This window comes from Sarcophilus harrisii, chromosome 1, assembly GCF_902635505.1.
Source record: "Sarcophilus harrisii chromosome 1, mSarHar1.11, whole genome shotgun sequence".
Lineage (NCBI taxonomy): Eukaryota > Metazoa > Chordata > Mammalia > Dasyuromorphia > Dasyuridae > Sarcophilus > Sarcophilus harrisii.
The window spans coordinates 64,445,386-64,458,074 of NC_045426.1; the positions used below are offsets into that span (position 1 = coordinate 64,445,386).

The 12,689-nt window shown below is 39.2% G+C and overlaps 1 protein-coding gene across 1 annotated transcript in view; it reads right to left on the reverse strand.

The window, feature by feature from the left end:
• The window catches only part of LANCL2 (LanC like 2), a 50,488-nt gene extending 38,199 nt beyond the window's left edge, over positions 1-12,289 (reverse strand). Inside the window, exon 1 of the mRNA XM_031957067.1 lies at positions 11,820-12,289. Within this exon, the coding sequence (XP_031812927.1) occupies positions 11,820-12,014 (195 nt within the window). The 5' untranslated portion in view covers positions 12,015-12,289. The remainder of the gene's footprint in view (positions 1-11,819) is intronic.
• Between the last annotated feature and the right edge of the window lie 400 nt (positions 12,290-12,689).

A 12,689-nucleotide genomic window follows, 5' to 3' on the forward strand; every position in this document is an offset into this window, starting at 1 on the left:
GACCAAAAAGGCTGGCAAGCCCTCACCACAGAGGTGCTGAGCACCCAGTAGAGACTGGTGGCTAAGTAAAAAATGAGGAAAGACTGGAAGCAAGGAACCCAATTAAAGAGGTTATTAAAACGGTTTGGGACAAAGTCCACCACAGGGGGGTGGCCAAGTGAATGGCCAGAAGAGGTAACTTCTATGATAAATTGAAAAGGAAGACTCAACAAGACTAGGTCCCTGATTGAATATTTAGAGGACAAGGAGAAGAGCAAATCATCAAGAAAAAGTTGTGAGGCTGAGTGACTGGAAGGGTAGGGGTGCCTTGTCAATAGAGAGATGGGGAAGAATTTTCACTTTGAGATGCCTGTGAGATATCCACATAGAGATCACTAGCAGAAGCTTGCTTATGCAGGCTGGAGCTCAGGAGAGAAAGGAAGGCTACATATCTAGATATCTAAATAGATTGCATGGAAATAATGGGTCCAGAGAAGCTAAATGGATGGCCCAAAGAGAGAGAATGTGTGTGTGAGAGAAAAAGAGACAGAGAGACAAAGGGAGGGAGGGAAGGAGAGAGACAGACTGAAAGAGACAAAGAGAGAGAGAGAGAGAGAAATGGAAGAGATGAAAGAGACATATTCCTGGAGTACACACACAGAACGAAATAAAAACCAAAAGTGAACAGTGTCATGAAAACCAAGAGAGGAGATGACCACTTGAAGAAAGGAGTGGTCATCAGTAAGTAGAGTACTCAGGGAAGACTAAGCAATAAACCAAACAATTCAAAAATCCTATTAAGGATACAAAACTGATTATTGTTCATTTGGACCCCTACTCTATTCCAATCAACTTTAACTGATTTGCTAGAATCATATCCAAGTTCTGTATGTAAGGCCCCAGAGCTGTGACCTTCAGATTCCAAGTTCACTTGCTTAACTACAGGAAGTTAATTAAAGGCCTTCCACCAAGTCCAGTGAAGCAGAGATCATAATTACATGGAAAGTCCCCCAGAATATTTTTGTTCCTCCAGACCAGTCTCTTGTCCAATAGAAGCAGATGACCTTCTTATGATCATCTAGGTCACTGACTGTGATAGCTTGTACTATTTCCTCCTGCTAAATCTAAAGAGAAGACTGTCCATCTTGTGAAGAGATACTCCTTTATTCACCCAACCTGTGACACTGCTAACATATTAATTTGCTATTTTAGCTTATGCATCATATGTCAATTAACAGAATTATTCTGTATTTGGTATGGCTGTTCTTGAATGTCTGGACATTAAACCTAAAAAAGAGGGTCCTGGAAGGAGGAGGCATCTCAGATCATGTGGAAGATCTGAAATTCATTCAGTCGAGGAAATGATGGACCCTTTAATAAAGCATCATTGGCCCAAAGCTCTGACTCAGTATCTTTTATTATATGCAGAATAACTTAAATCCCCACATTAGTAATGTGTGAATAAAGAATTAAAAGGTTTTTCATTTTAAAATACTAAAATACTTTAATCTTCCTATCCACCCATGCCTTTTTTATGTATATGTATGTATGTAATGTTCATGTACATGTATGTAATGTGCAATGTACATGTTATATAATGTTATGTATGAAATTTTCAAACTCATTCTTTTTCTTACTATTACAAGGAAGCTATAAGGAGAGAGAATATAATTATAAAGGGAAATGGCAATACAATGTTTTAATGACTACAACATATTTTATTGTAAGAACTTAAGATACCCCATTAAATTATAATAATACTATTTGGTGGCTGTCTCATTAAATATACATCGGTCCTTTTCAATTTTTACGTTTAGTTTTCTTCTCCTCTTCTATATTGTCAGTGTTAATTTGTATTTGTCATTACTGTGACAATCCCATTCTTTATATTTGACACTCTTATGCACAGATCAAATGTTGACCCTTTTCCTTCAAAATGTTTCCTCCAGTCTTAATATTTTTCCAAACTGAGTGCATAAGAAATTAAAGGTTCCCAGATTACACTTTTTTTTACTGATATATCTTTTGTTCTTCTGACACCTTCACTTCCAAATCTCAATTTATACTCCCTTTCCCAAATCAGTCATCTCATAAAAAAAAGAAAGAGAAAGCTGCACAAACACAATCATTCTAGTAAATCTCACAGTCATCCTCATAAGTAACAAGTAAAAGAGAGAGAGAGAAGAGTTCTGCTCTTAGTGACAACCTCAGATCATCTCTCTAAAGTCAGTATGTAAATCTCATGTCCGATTCACAATCATTGCAAAGATTAGAGAACTGAAAGATAGTGTCATCTAATCCATTCTATTTAGGTGTCAACTCAGATATTTCATACTTTCAAAATGAGTAGGATGATAAATATCATTGATTTAATGCAAATCTGAATTGAATGTAAGCTATTGAAGAGTCATGAAAAAAAGAATAGAATTTAGTAATCATAAATCCAAATGATTACTATTCATAGTGTAAATGAAATTCAAATATAAAGTTTTTATATTCTCAAATTGGGAGGGGATCCTGTCTATAAATAAATAAATTTAAATGCTCTGATTCATTAAGAAAGCCAGTCTTTTTTAAATCAAGTCTTACTAATTCTTCAAATTAAGAATTTAGTAGAGATATAAAACTTGATAGATTAAATGCTCATGTTAACATTACAGATTAACATATTGTTTGAGTTTTGCCTAGCCCAAAGTGTTGAGGAGATGGTAAGCTGCACTACTAGCTATCTTCTCATAGCAACTTAGAAAATGAAGGATTGAAACCAATGGAGAATCTCCATTAGCCATCTCTTCTTTAATCTCAACTTTAACTAGTACTTTTTCTAAATAAGATGCATAGTAGTAGGATTGAATAAAATCTTTAGAATAGATCAAATGGCTCCAGGTACTATTCAGAAACATATGGCTTTGGCAAGTTTTAGCCTATGGCACACAAAAGTGTATGGTGCAGATGGTAAAGCTCATGCCACTACTAGCTATTTCTCAAAAAAGCAAAACTTGCTGAAAATAAGCACCTGAACCAAAATAGAGTCTTCCACTTTCAAATCTCTTCACCTCATCTCACCTCTTAGCAATTAGTACTTTTTCCAAAAGATACAGGACTGCCTAGTAGAGAGTAGGGTTATTAGAACTCATAAATACATTTCAGAATATAGGAATTCTTAAAGTGTTTATTTAAAGGCAATTTCATGCCCTGGCTAAAAACTCTGGCCTCTGTTTTCCCCTCTATACAATTAAGTAATTAAACTAAATGATCAATTCATCAACAAATAGCCTTTTATAATTCTAAAATTCTATGACTTTCTGCACTCCTATTACTAATATTTACTCTTTAACCTATGAGTCCATGATCTTATCTCTTTGGAAGCTTCTCCAGTAATGCAAATAAACCTTTCTATGCTTTCCCATCCTGTGTGACCCACCCCAAATGTACCACAAGACTCCAGCCAGCAAACCAGGATAGGCAGGAAACCCAAGAGTCCCAGACTAACTTACCCATGAAGATTTTGCCAAGATCTCAGCCTCCCAAAACTATTAGACCTGGCTATAAGATGGACATGGGGCATTTCTAATATTAACCTTAAATCCTTGGATAATAATAGTATTAAAAATGTGATGATAAAGACAACAGCTAACATTTCTCCATTGCTTTAAGACTTGCAAAGGATTTATACATTATTGCATTTGATTCTCACAACAACACTATGAATTAGATGCCATAATTATCCCATTTTACAAGCTAAATTATTCCATAGCAACTACATTCCTTCTGATTAAAATTAAGAGAATCACCAGGCCTTAGAATCTGCCCTGCTACTGTCTCCCTCAAGCCTTGAATCCATTCTGCAAACGCCCTCGAAAGACCAGCAGCCCTTTCCATTGATCCTATAGCTGAACTCTTAGGTACTCTCTCTCCAAAAGAAATAGGAGCTCTTTGCCAGCAGGGACTGTTTGCTTTTGTACTTGCATTTCCAGAGCTTAGTACAGTAAACATATATCATAAAGGCTTTTCTACTGTTATCTTTCAGCCTGGCTACTGACTCTTTACCTTCTTATCCATACTTCCTTGATAAATGATATATCATAAGTGCTTTTCTACTCCATCTGTTATCCTTCAGCCTGGCTACTTACTTTTTATCTTCTTATCACATACTTCCTTGATAAATGATATATCATAAGTGCTTTTCTACATCTGTTATCCTTCAACCTGGCTACTGACTTTTTATCTTCTTATCACATACTTCCTTGATAAATGATGCTGTAAATTAAATATTTTATAGAGTTGCTTAGTCAGTAATACAATGACAAAGAACCTTCTGGTTTAAGAACTTTGTAGGCTCCAAATGAGTTAGAATATTTTAATAATTAAATAAAACAAATGAAGTTTCCAGATGATCACATTTCCCATTCCATTGTGCATATGTACATATATTTTAATACATCTTAAAATGTAGCAGCTTTTAAATCACTTAAATTTATCATTCTGTAATATTTATCAAGGTAAATCCAAGATCCTTTTTCTTATGCCTTAAATAAAATATAAAGACTATCTCCCAATAACATAAATAAGAGTTTCTCAAATTATTTTCTATAAAATTTTTGTATATTACCTGATATTAATAGGGAGACCTATGAGAAAACTGAGTAGTATCATACGTCTGAGACCTGAACCAAAATAGAGTCTTCCACTTTCAAGTCTCTTCACCTCATCTCACCTCTTAGCAATTAGTACTTTTTCCAAAAGATACAGGACTGCCTAGTAGAGAGTAGGGTTATTAGAACTCATAAATACATTTCAGAATATAGGAATTCTTAAAGTGTTTACTTAAAGGCAATTTCATGCCCTGGCTAAAAACTCTGGCCTCTGTTTTCCCCTCTATACAATTAGGTAATTAAACTAAATGATCAATTCATCATCAAATAGCCTTTTATAATTCTAAAATTCTATGACTTTCTGCACTCCTATTACTAATATTTACTCTTTAACTGGCTGATTAGTGGCTGATTTCCTTCTACTGATAGCAAAGGAGAAAGCTGCTTACTCCTGTGGACTGGGAAGCCAAAGACATTGTCACACAGTGCTTCTAACTGAAGCTAAAGAGGAAAAGCTGTTGCCTAATATCATCTTCATCAAAGGATTCTATATACTCCCCAGCTGTAGATTACTCCATCAACACAGTGCTGAGATCTGGCTTACTCTAAGACCTGGAAAAGCCTGTCAATCATATCTTTCTAGAGCAACTGCTACAAACACCTAGATGAGATTAAATTTGATGCTATGTTGGCTATCTTTGGCACATAGACAACTTTGCTAATTCTGTTGCAATCTTTGTCATTAGCCAACTAGTAATATTGGCCTTTAAGAGAGCCTCTTTATAAGAATATTGCAGAAGCATAGCTCAACAAATAATTTCTTTTTCTACTTACCTGTTTGAAGAGGTAGACAATTTAACATGTTTAAGTTTTGAGCTTTCTCTCCTTTCTGGGAATTTCTAAGTTTGTGATCAACAATGTGTATCACAACTCTTAGTTACAAAAATAGAAATACTCAGAATTAGCAACTAAAAAATGAGATTCCAGATTTCACACCAAACCTTGGATGGTGAGAATGCTCCAATGCAGTTTTTTAAAAAATCGTACTTTCTGAAGCTTTATAAACACGGGAATAAAATATACTGTAAAAGAATTAGTGGGAAATTATCTTCTATTTAGGTTTTTTTTTATCTGAAATTTAAATTTTAATAGATTGGAGAGTTTTGGGTTTTTTTTTTTTTTTGCATTTGTGCATCTGAAAGCACTTTCTGCTATATTCCTGACATCTAGCCTAAATCTGCCTCTATTATTTTTTCAACACATTAATTTGGGCTGTTGGTCATGTAGAGAATCCTTCAGTAGCATGCACAAAATTAGGCAGAAATTCAGCTTTCTAAGTCACGTTTTAGTAAATTAAAAAAAAAATAAAGCCTTGTTTACCAGAGAGACAATGTGGACTCGTAGATGCCAACTGGATGTATAAACAGAAGACATCTACTCAATCCTAACATTGTTCGAATTTCAGATCTTCTGTTCTCACCTATAAAATGAGGGGACTGGACATGCGATTTCTACAGTGCCTTCCAGTTATAAATCTATCATCCAATAAGAGTAGTGAAGTTATCTGTATTTGTGTCTTAGAATTGTACCAAGACAGTCAGTTCCAAAACTTTGTTGATCTTTCAATTGTATTTTTCCCATCGGCTAATACAATACTAGAAGACACCAAAGAGATCTTGTTCTACTCCCCACAATCTCATTTTACAGAGAAAAAAACTGAGACCCAGAAAGTTCAAGCTCAAGCCTCTATGAAATATTAAAGGTCACACATAAAAAGTAGCAAAAGTGGGATTTGAGTTCCTGCAAATTCATACTCTTCAAAATACCATATTATAATACAGAAATGAATGAATTTTAAAAGACAAAGCTAGGAACAGATATCAAATTTAGCAAATTTGTTTACCATGTGCCAGGGACTATGCTACATACTTTAAAAACATTATTTCATTTGAGCCTCATAACAACCCTGAAAGACAGGTACTAAAGGGAAAAAAATTAAAATATGCAAATCTGTATCATCACATAATTTGTAAGATAAGGCATAATGAATTTTTCAGGTGAGAAAGATTCAAGAATTAGGCTTGTGTGGGAATAGTCACAGCTGAGGGATCATAGATTTAGAGTTCAAAAGAACCTCAGAGGTTCACACTATTTAACCCCTTAATTCACAAATCATAAAGACTTGGCCAAGATCACGTGAACACAGTTACACCGGTAACAAAAGGAAGAATCATTCAGGTTTTCTAAATACAGTCAATGTTCGGGGTTTTTTTGTTTTGTTTTTTAAGAATCAATAAACATGAGCATTTCAACATACAAAATATAAAAGATTTTTTATGAAACTATGAATTCAATTTTGTACGATTTTTAAAAGTCTATATAAAATTTAACATAATAACAAAAAATCAGCTAGAGCTCTTTCCACTGAACCCTACGTTTGGCTAAATATACTTTGAATGGTTCTTGCATATTAAATAATACTTGTTAAACTGACTGAATTCTCCCAAATAATGCCTAATTTTGGCTAGAAGCAGAATTCAAGAATTTGAGTGTAGGAAGAGACCTTAAGAGCCATTTAGTACAATCCACACTCAAAAAGAATTTGTGCTATAGCATATGAGTTATAAGGGGTCACTCAGCCTTTGCTTCAAGACCTCCAAGAAAGGAGAAGTGACTGGCTCTCCAGGAACCCTCTTCCACTGCCAGACATTTCTAATTATTAAGAAGCTTTTTCCCTGATGAGCCTAATTTCCAATTGCTGCTCCTGATTTTGTTTCTGGAATTACAAAGAAGAAATTCATTTGCTCCATGTGGTTAATCCGCAAATATTGACAAAATAGCCGATCAATAAATACTCATTAAGTGCCTACTAAGTGTCAGGCATTGTTCTAAGGGCTGGGGATTTTAAAAAAAGGCTAAAAAACAAAACAAAACAAAACAAAACAAAAAACCAGCTCCAGCTCTCCAGGAGCTCAAGTCCTTCCCAAATTTTCTCTTCTCCAAGCTAAAGGTGTCTGGTTCCTTCAGCTAAACTTCCCAAGACATGGACTGAAGCCCTTTGCTATCATGGATGCTCTCCTGTGAACAATCCCTCCCTTTTCAATGCCCTTCAACTGTGGAGCCCAAAACTAGATAGAATGTTCCAGATGAAGTGTTATATAAGGAAATACAGAGGGACTCACATCTCCCAAGCCTGGAAGCTAAGCTTCTCTTAATGCTGCCCTGTTGGCGTTAGCTTTTGTGGTTGCCACATCGTAACAGCTTATATTGAGTTTGCAATACTTTAAAACCTCCAGATCCTTTTTTCAGAAGAACTTATATCTAACCATACTTCCCCTATATTGCACTGGTAAAGATGATGTTTTTGTAATCAGCGTATAATACTTTTACAGGATTTCATATTATTTAGGCCAATGCTCTGTCAATCTGTCAAGATTGTTCTGGATCCTAACAATTTCTACATTCTCCTAGCTATCCCTCTCAACTTTATCCAGTTTTATATTTATTCAGGCTGCTGATAAAAATGTTACATAATCTGGGATGAAGCACAGAACCCTGGACAATGGCACTGAACCTTTAGAAATTTATCTTTGAATTTGGCCATCTAACAAATTCTGAATTCAACTAAATACACTATTATCTCACGCAGGGGTTCTCAAACTTTTTAAATAGGGGGTCAGTTCACTGTCCCTCAGACTGTTGGAGGGCCGGACTATAGTAAACACAAAAACTTTGTTTTGTGGACCTTTAAATAAAGAAACTTCATAGCCCTGGGTGAGGGGGATAATCGTCCTCAGCTGCCGCATCTGGCCTGCGGCCGGCCGTAGTTTGAGGATCCCTGATCTAGACCATACATCTGCATCTAATTATATCTACAGCATTCTCTTTGGTAGGAGGTTAGTCTGATATGACCCATCCTGGATGAAGCCATGCTGGTTCCTGGTAATCACCTTTTCCCTTTTTAGATATTCAGAAATCATCTCTTTATGATTTATTCTAGGATTTTCACAGGAATTAAAGTCAATTTCACTGATCTAAGGCTTGCAAAATCTGTTTCCTAGGATAAAATTTTTTCGGGTAATTGGTCATCAATTTAAAGTAAGACAGATAGTTTCTAAATTAAAAGCCTATGGCCACAAATTTTCCTAAAGCTACTTTGCATATAATTTATTCCTATGATATAAACTTTCTGCTGTAAAAAATGTTACTGAAAAACATAAAGTGAAGAGGTGTTTCACATTTCTTCCTCCTACATTAGCTGCAGAGGACTACCAAAACTATGCCATAATGTAGTTGAAGGATGTTGGATAGCTGAGTTCCACTTTCCCATGTCATGATGAGTCACAGTAAGGGACTGGAGGCTATTACAGAAATGGATAATTTTATTTTTCAACATATGCAAGGCTAACCAAAATGGAGATCAAGCATGTATCCTAGAGAATACTAAGTACTAACATTTTACTATGTTGCTGCTTTTGAATAACTATTACCTATTAACACCATAGAAGAAAAAAGAAAAATACCTATATAATCAGAAGCCTCAATTACAAGAAAGTCTGATATTCTTTATTGTCCAATGTGAATGTTAGCAAATCAACTCAATTAAAACTGATTTTCACAGAATGGTAAGTCTATTCTGTTATATTAACTAATGAACAAAATATTCCATTTTTATATTTTATGTCTGTAAATATTATTATACTGCAATTTTATTTTCAATGACATTTCATGAATTAAAAATAGAGAAATCTGTTAAGCCAAATAATGTCCACATAAAATGTATTAGAAACTAATTAATGTCTTTAACCAGAATATCCCTCCTTTCCACTTACCTTTTTTCCTGACATGAACTTTCACCTTTATCTTCAACCACTCAATTTCCACTGGTTTCTATTTCTCAGCATATAAACATGACCAACATGATGTTCAGAATATAGCATCACTTTAAAAATCTAATCTAAATAGAATATGCCAATCACTGAGAAACTGCCATGGAAGTGACCCAAATCTATCTACTGTCTTATATCTACACCTCCTTCTCTTCCTTTTCTAACTCCTTCACTGCCCCCAAACTGTAGGAGCCTCCCAGGACTCTGTCCTTGGTCCTGTATTCCTACAAACTATATATGAATTTTAGTTCCTCTTATCTAATCCCATGGTTGAGTTCAAGAGCCATCTGTACACTGATCACACACAAATACCCACAAACCTAATAAATCTACACAATGATGCAATTTTCTAATTTGTTAATAGGCCATAATAAAAATTTTTAAAGTACATTAAATTTTGTGGTCAAAAACATGAATATATTTTTAAAAGCTTTTTTTTCTTCTTCTTCAAGCTTAAGGCTTTAAAATTTTTTTTTCCAGCCAAGTCACAGGGCTATCTTTTATTCCAACTCCTGTCAAAATGAATCAGCCATTTTGATGCTAGCTTCTCCTCTAAAACAGCTAATACTAAATCTGAAAAGGATTATAAAATACACCAAACAACTTCCAAATGAGATATCTACTCAAAATTTAAACAAAATTGCAATTTTTAAATGGTGTTTTAAATTTTTTAAAATGTAAAAATAGTATCTCAAGAAACAAAGATATTTATTAAAAGGTTTATAATAAAAGATACTACGAAACCACTCTCACCAGTCTTGAACAAATTTGATTCAACTTAATAAAGAGGATACATAGATGAAACAACACTCCCTACTCTTAAGGACCTTTCCTTTTACTGGGGAGATAAAACCCATCCAGAAAGAGAGATAAATAATTTATTTTAAGGTTCCTGTTTGAAGGAATCAGGAAAGGCTTTGTAAAGGCTGTACCCGATCTGAACCCTAAAGGGAAGATTCTTGGAAAGACTTGGCTTTCCAATGCTGTTATCACTTTTAAGATGAGGAAATCAAGTTATTGAAATTGAATAATCAAAGTAGTACAATTCAGGTCTCCTGATTCCTGTTACAGTAAATACACTTTTAGCCAAAATCTAACTTTAGAAAATAATGACCAAGGATTTAAAAGATGATTATCAATACCCAGTCTTTTTGGATGAATTGGCTAGTTTTGCCAAACTTTTTCCTCCCTCTTATAAGAGTCGACTCTCTAGGAGAGATGGGGTCCACTGTTATGTACAAATAATGTAATAAAAAACATTAAGAAAAAACTCATTAAAATAGTATAAATGTAAATAGCCTCGTTCAGTAGATCTGAGGATAAAAGGTGCCGGTGGGAAAGAAACGTCTAGGGAATTTTTTTCTTCCGGATAAATAAGGATAAAGATTTTTTTTTTTTTTAAGGTAAAAAGGTAACACACGTGAACAACAAATTCAGGAGCCTGAAAGGATTGGGAAAGTTAAAGAGACACAATTGTACGGCACAACATTTATTGAGTGTGTACTGGGGATAAAAGGTCATTTCTTTCAAAGCATCAGATTTCTAAATCCAGATTTCAGTCGTGGGGGAGGGGAGGGGAATAGATCACGTGACGGCCTGAGGTTAAGGGCCTCCTATAGTCATTAGTCAAAGGCGGGGCCCCAGCAATTTATCTCGAAAACCTGGCCGCTCTCGGGCTCTGGGGTGAGGGGGTGAGGGGGTGAGGGGGCGAGGGGGTGAGGGGGTGAGGGGGTGAGGGGGTGAGGGGGTGAGGGGGTGAGGGGGTGAGGGGGCGTGGGGCCTGACCCCGCGAGGAATTGGGACTCTGCAGGCTCTCCCGCCTGCGGGCCCCGCTAGCTCCCTCCCCACGTCCATGGTCCCCTTTCGGGCTGGGAAGGCCACGGCCGCCCGCAGGACTGAACTCGTTCCCCAATGTGAGGAGCTGGGGCCCAGCAGGAGCGTGAGGGAGGGAAGCTAGGGCACGGGCCTTGGATCCATGTAACTTGCTTCGCCGCCTCGGGGACAGTAAAGTGAAGCGCCCCAGCGGGCCCCAAGAGGTTCGAGGGCCTGGGTGCCAGGCGCGAGGTTCCGACCCCCGTCCCACAGCCGCCACCCCGCCCGCTGGAGCCCGGTCGCGCAGGCAGCCGCGCCGCGCACGCGCTCGAGCTGCAGCCCAGCGGAGCGGAGAGGCCCAGTTGCTAGGAGACAATGACGCCAGCGGCGCGTCCGCCGAAGCCAGCGAGAGGCTGGACGGGCGGACCCGCGCTCGGGCTGACTGACTCACGGGAGGGGCGGAGCCATCGGGCTGTACCACTCCGCTGCACTCCCCTTCCGCCTCTCCCTCCCGGGCCCGCTCCTAGCAATGCAGGCGACTCACCTTCCCATCGCCGTTAAATGGGAGGCCCAGATTGTTCCCGGCGGGTGGGGAGGATTCTTCGGCAGCGACTCCGGCGGCCATCGCCACAGCGGAGGCGGATTCGTAGTCCTGGAAGGGGTTGGGGAAGGCCCGCTCCTCCATCTCTGCTTCCCCTCCCAAATGGAGTTTCAGCCTCTTGGACATGGTCTCGCCCATCTCAACCGCCGCCCCTCCCCCTCGTGCCACGCTCCCGACACACACTCACACCCCCCCTCCTGCCGCGCGGCACGGCGCGCTGGGGAGGCCAAAAAGCTTCCAGAGGAGGCAGCGAAAAGAGCAACGCTTTTGAGCCCGGAGTATTAACGGGCTCCCGTCCCCGGGCGTCGCTGCCTGCTGAGGGCTGCAGCCACGAGCACAAAGGCGGGCGCTGCAACTAACGCTGCAAGGGAGGGGAGGGGAGGGGAGGGGAGGAGGGCGGGGCTTGCGGGAGGGGAGCTGGCTTTTCCAAAAGAGCAAAGGCGCCGGGGTCAGGGAGGAGAACGAGCCCCGCACGGTGACTCCCGGCCGCGGCTTGTCGGCACACGTGCCCGCCCCCGACGGCCCTAACACCGGGGGCACGCCCTCCCCGCCGCGGGTCCCGGGCGGCGGCGGCGGCGGGCTTCGGGGGGCATGCCGGTGGCGGCGATCCCCCGACGGGACTCCGCCCGCCCGAGCCGCACCCGGTCCGAGCAGAGGCCGATTCCGGACCCCACCAGCGTCCGCCGCGCTCCGCAACAGGAGGGGGAGGAACGATGCCCCGGGGGAAGCAGCCGTGCCTTCCGTGCGTGTCCCCAGAGAGGAGTCGGGGGTCTTCGTAGGCTTCCTCAGCAGAGCCGCCGAGTGGGGGAGCAG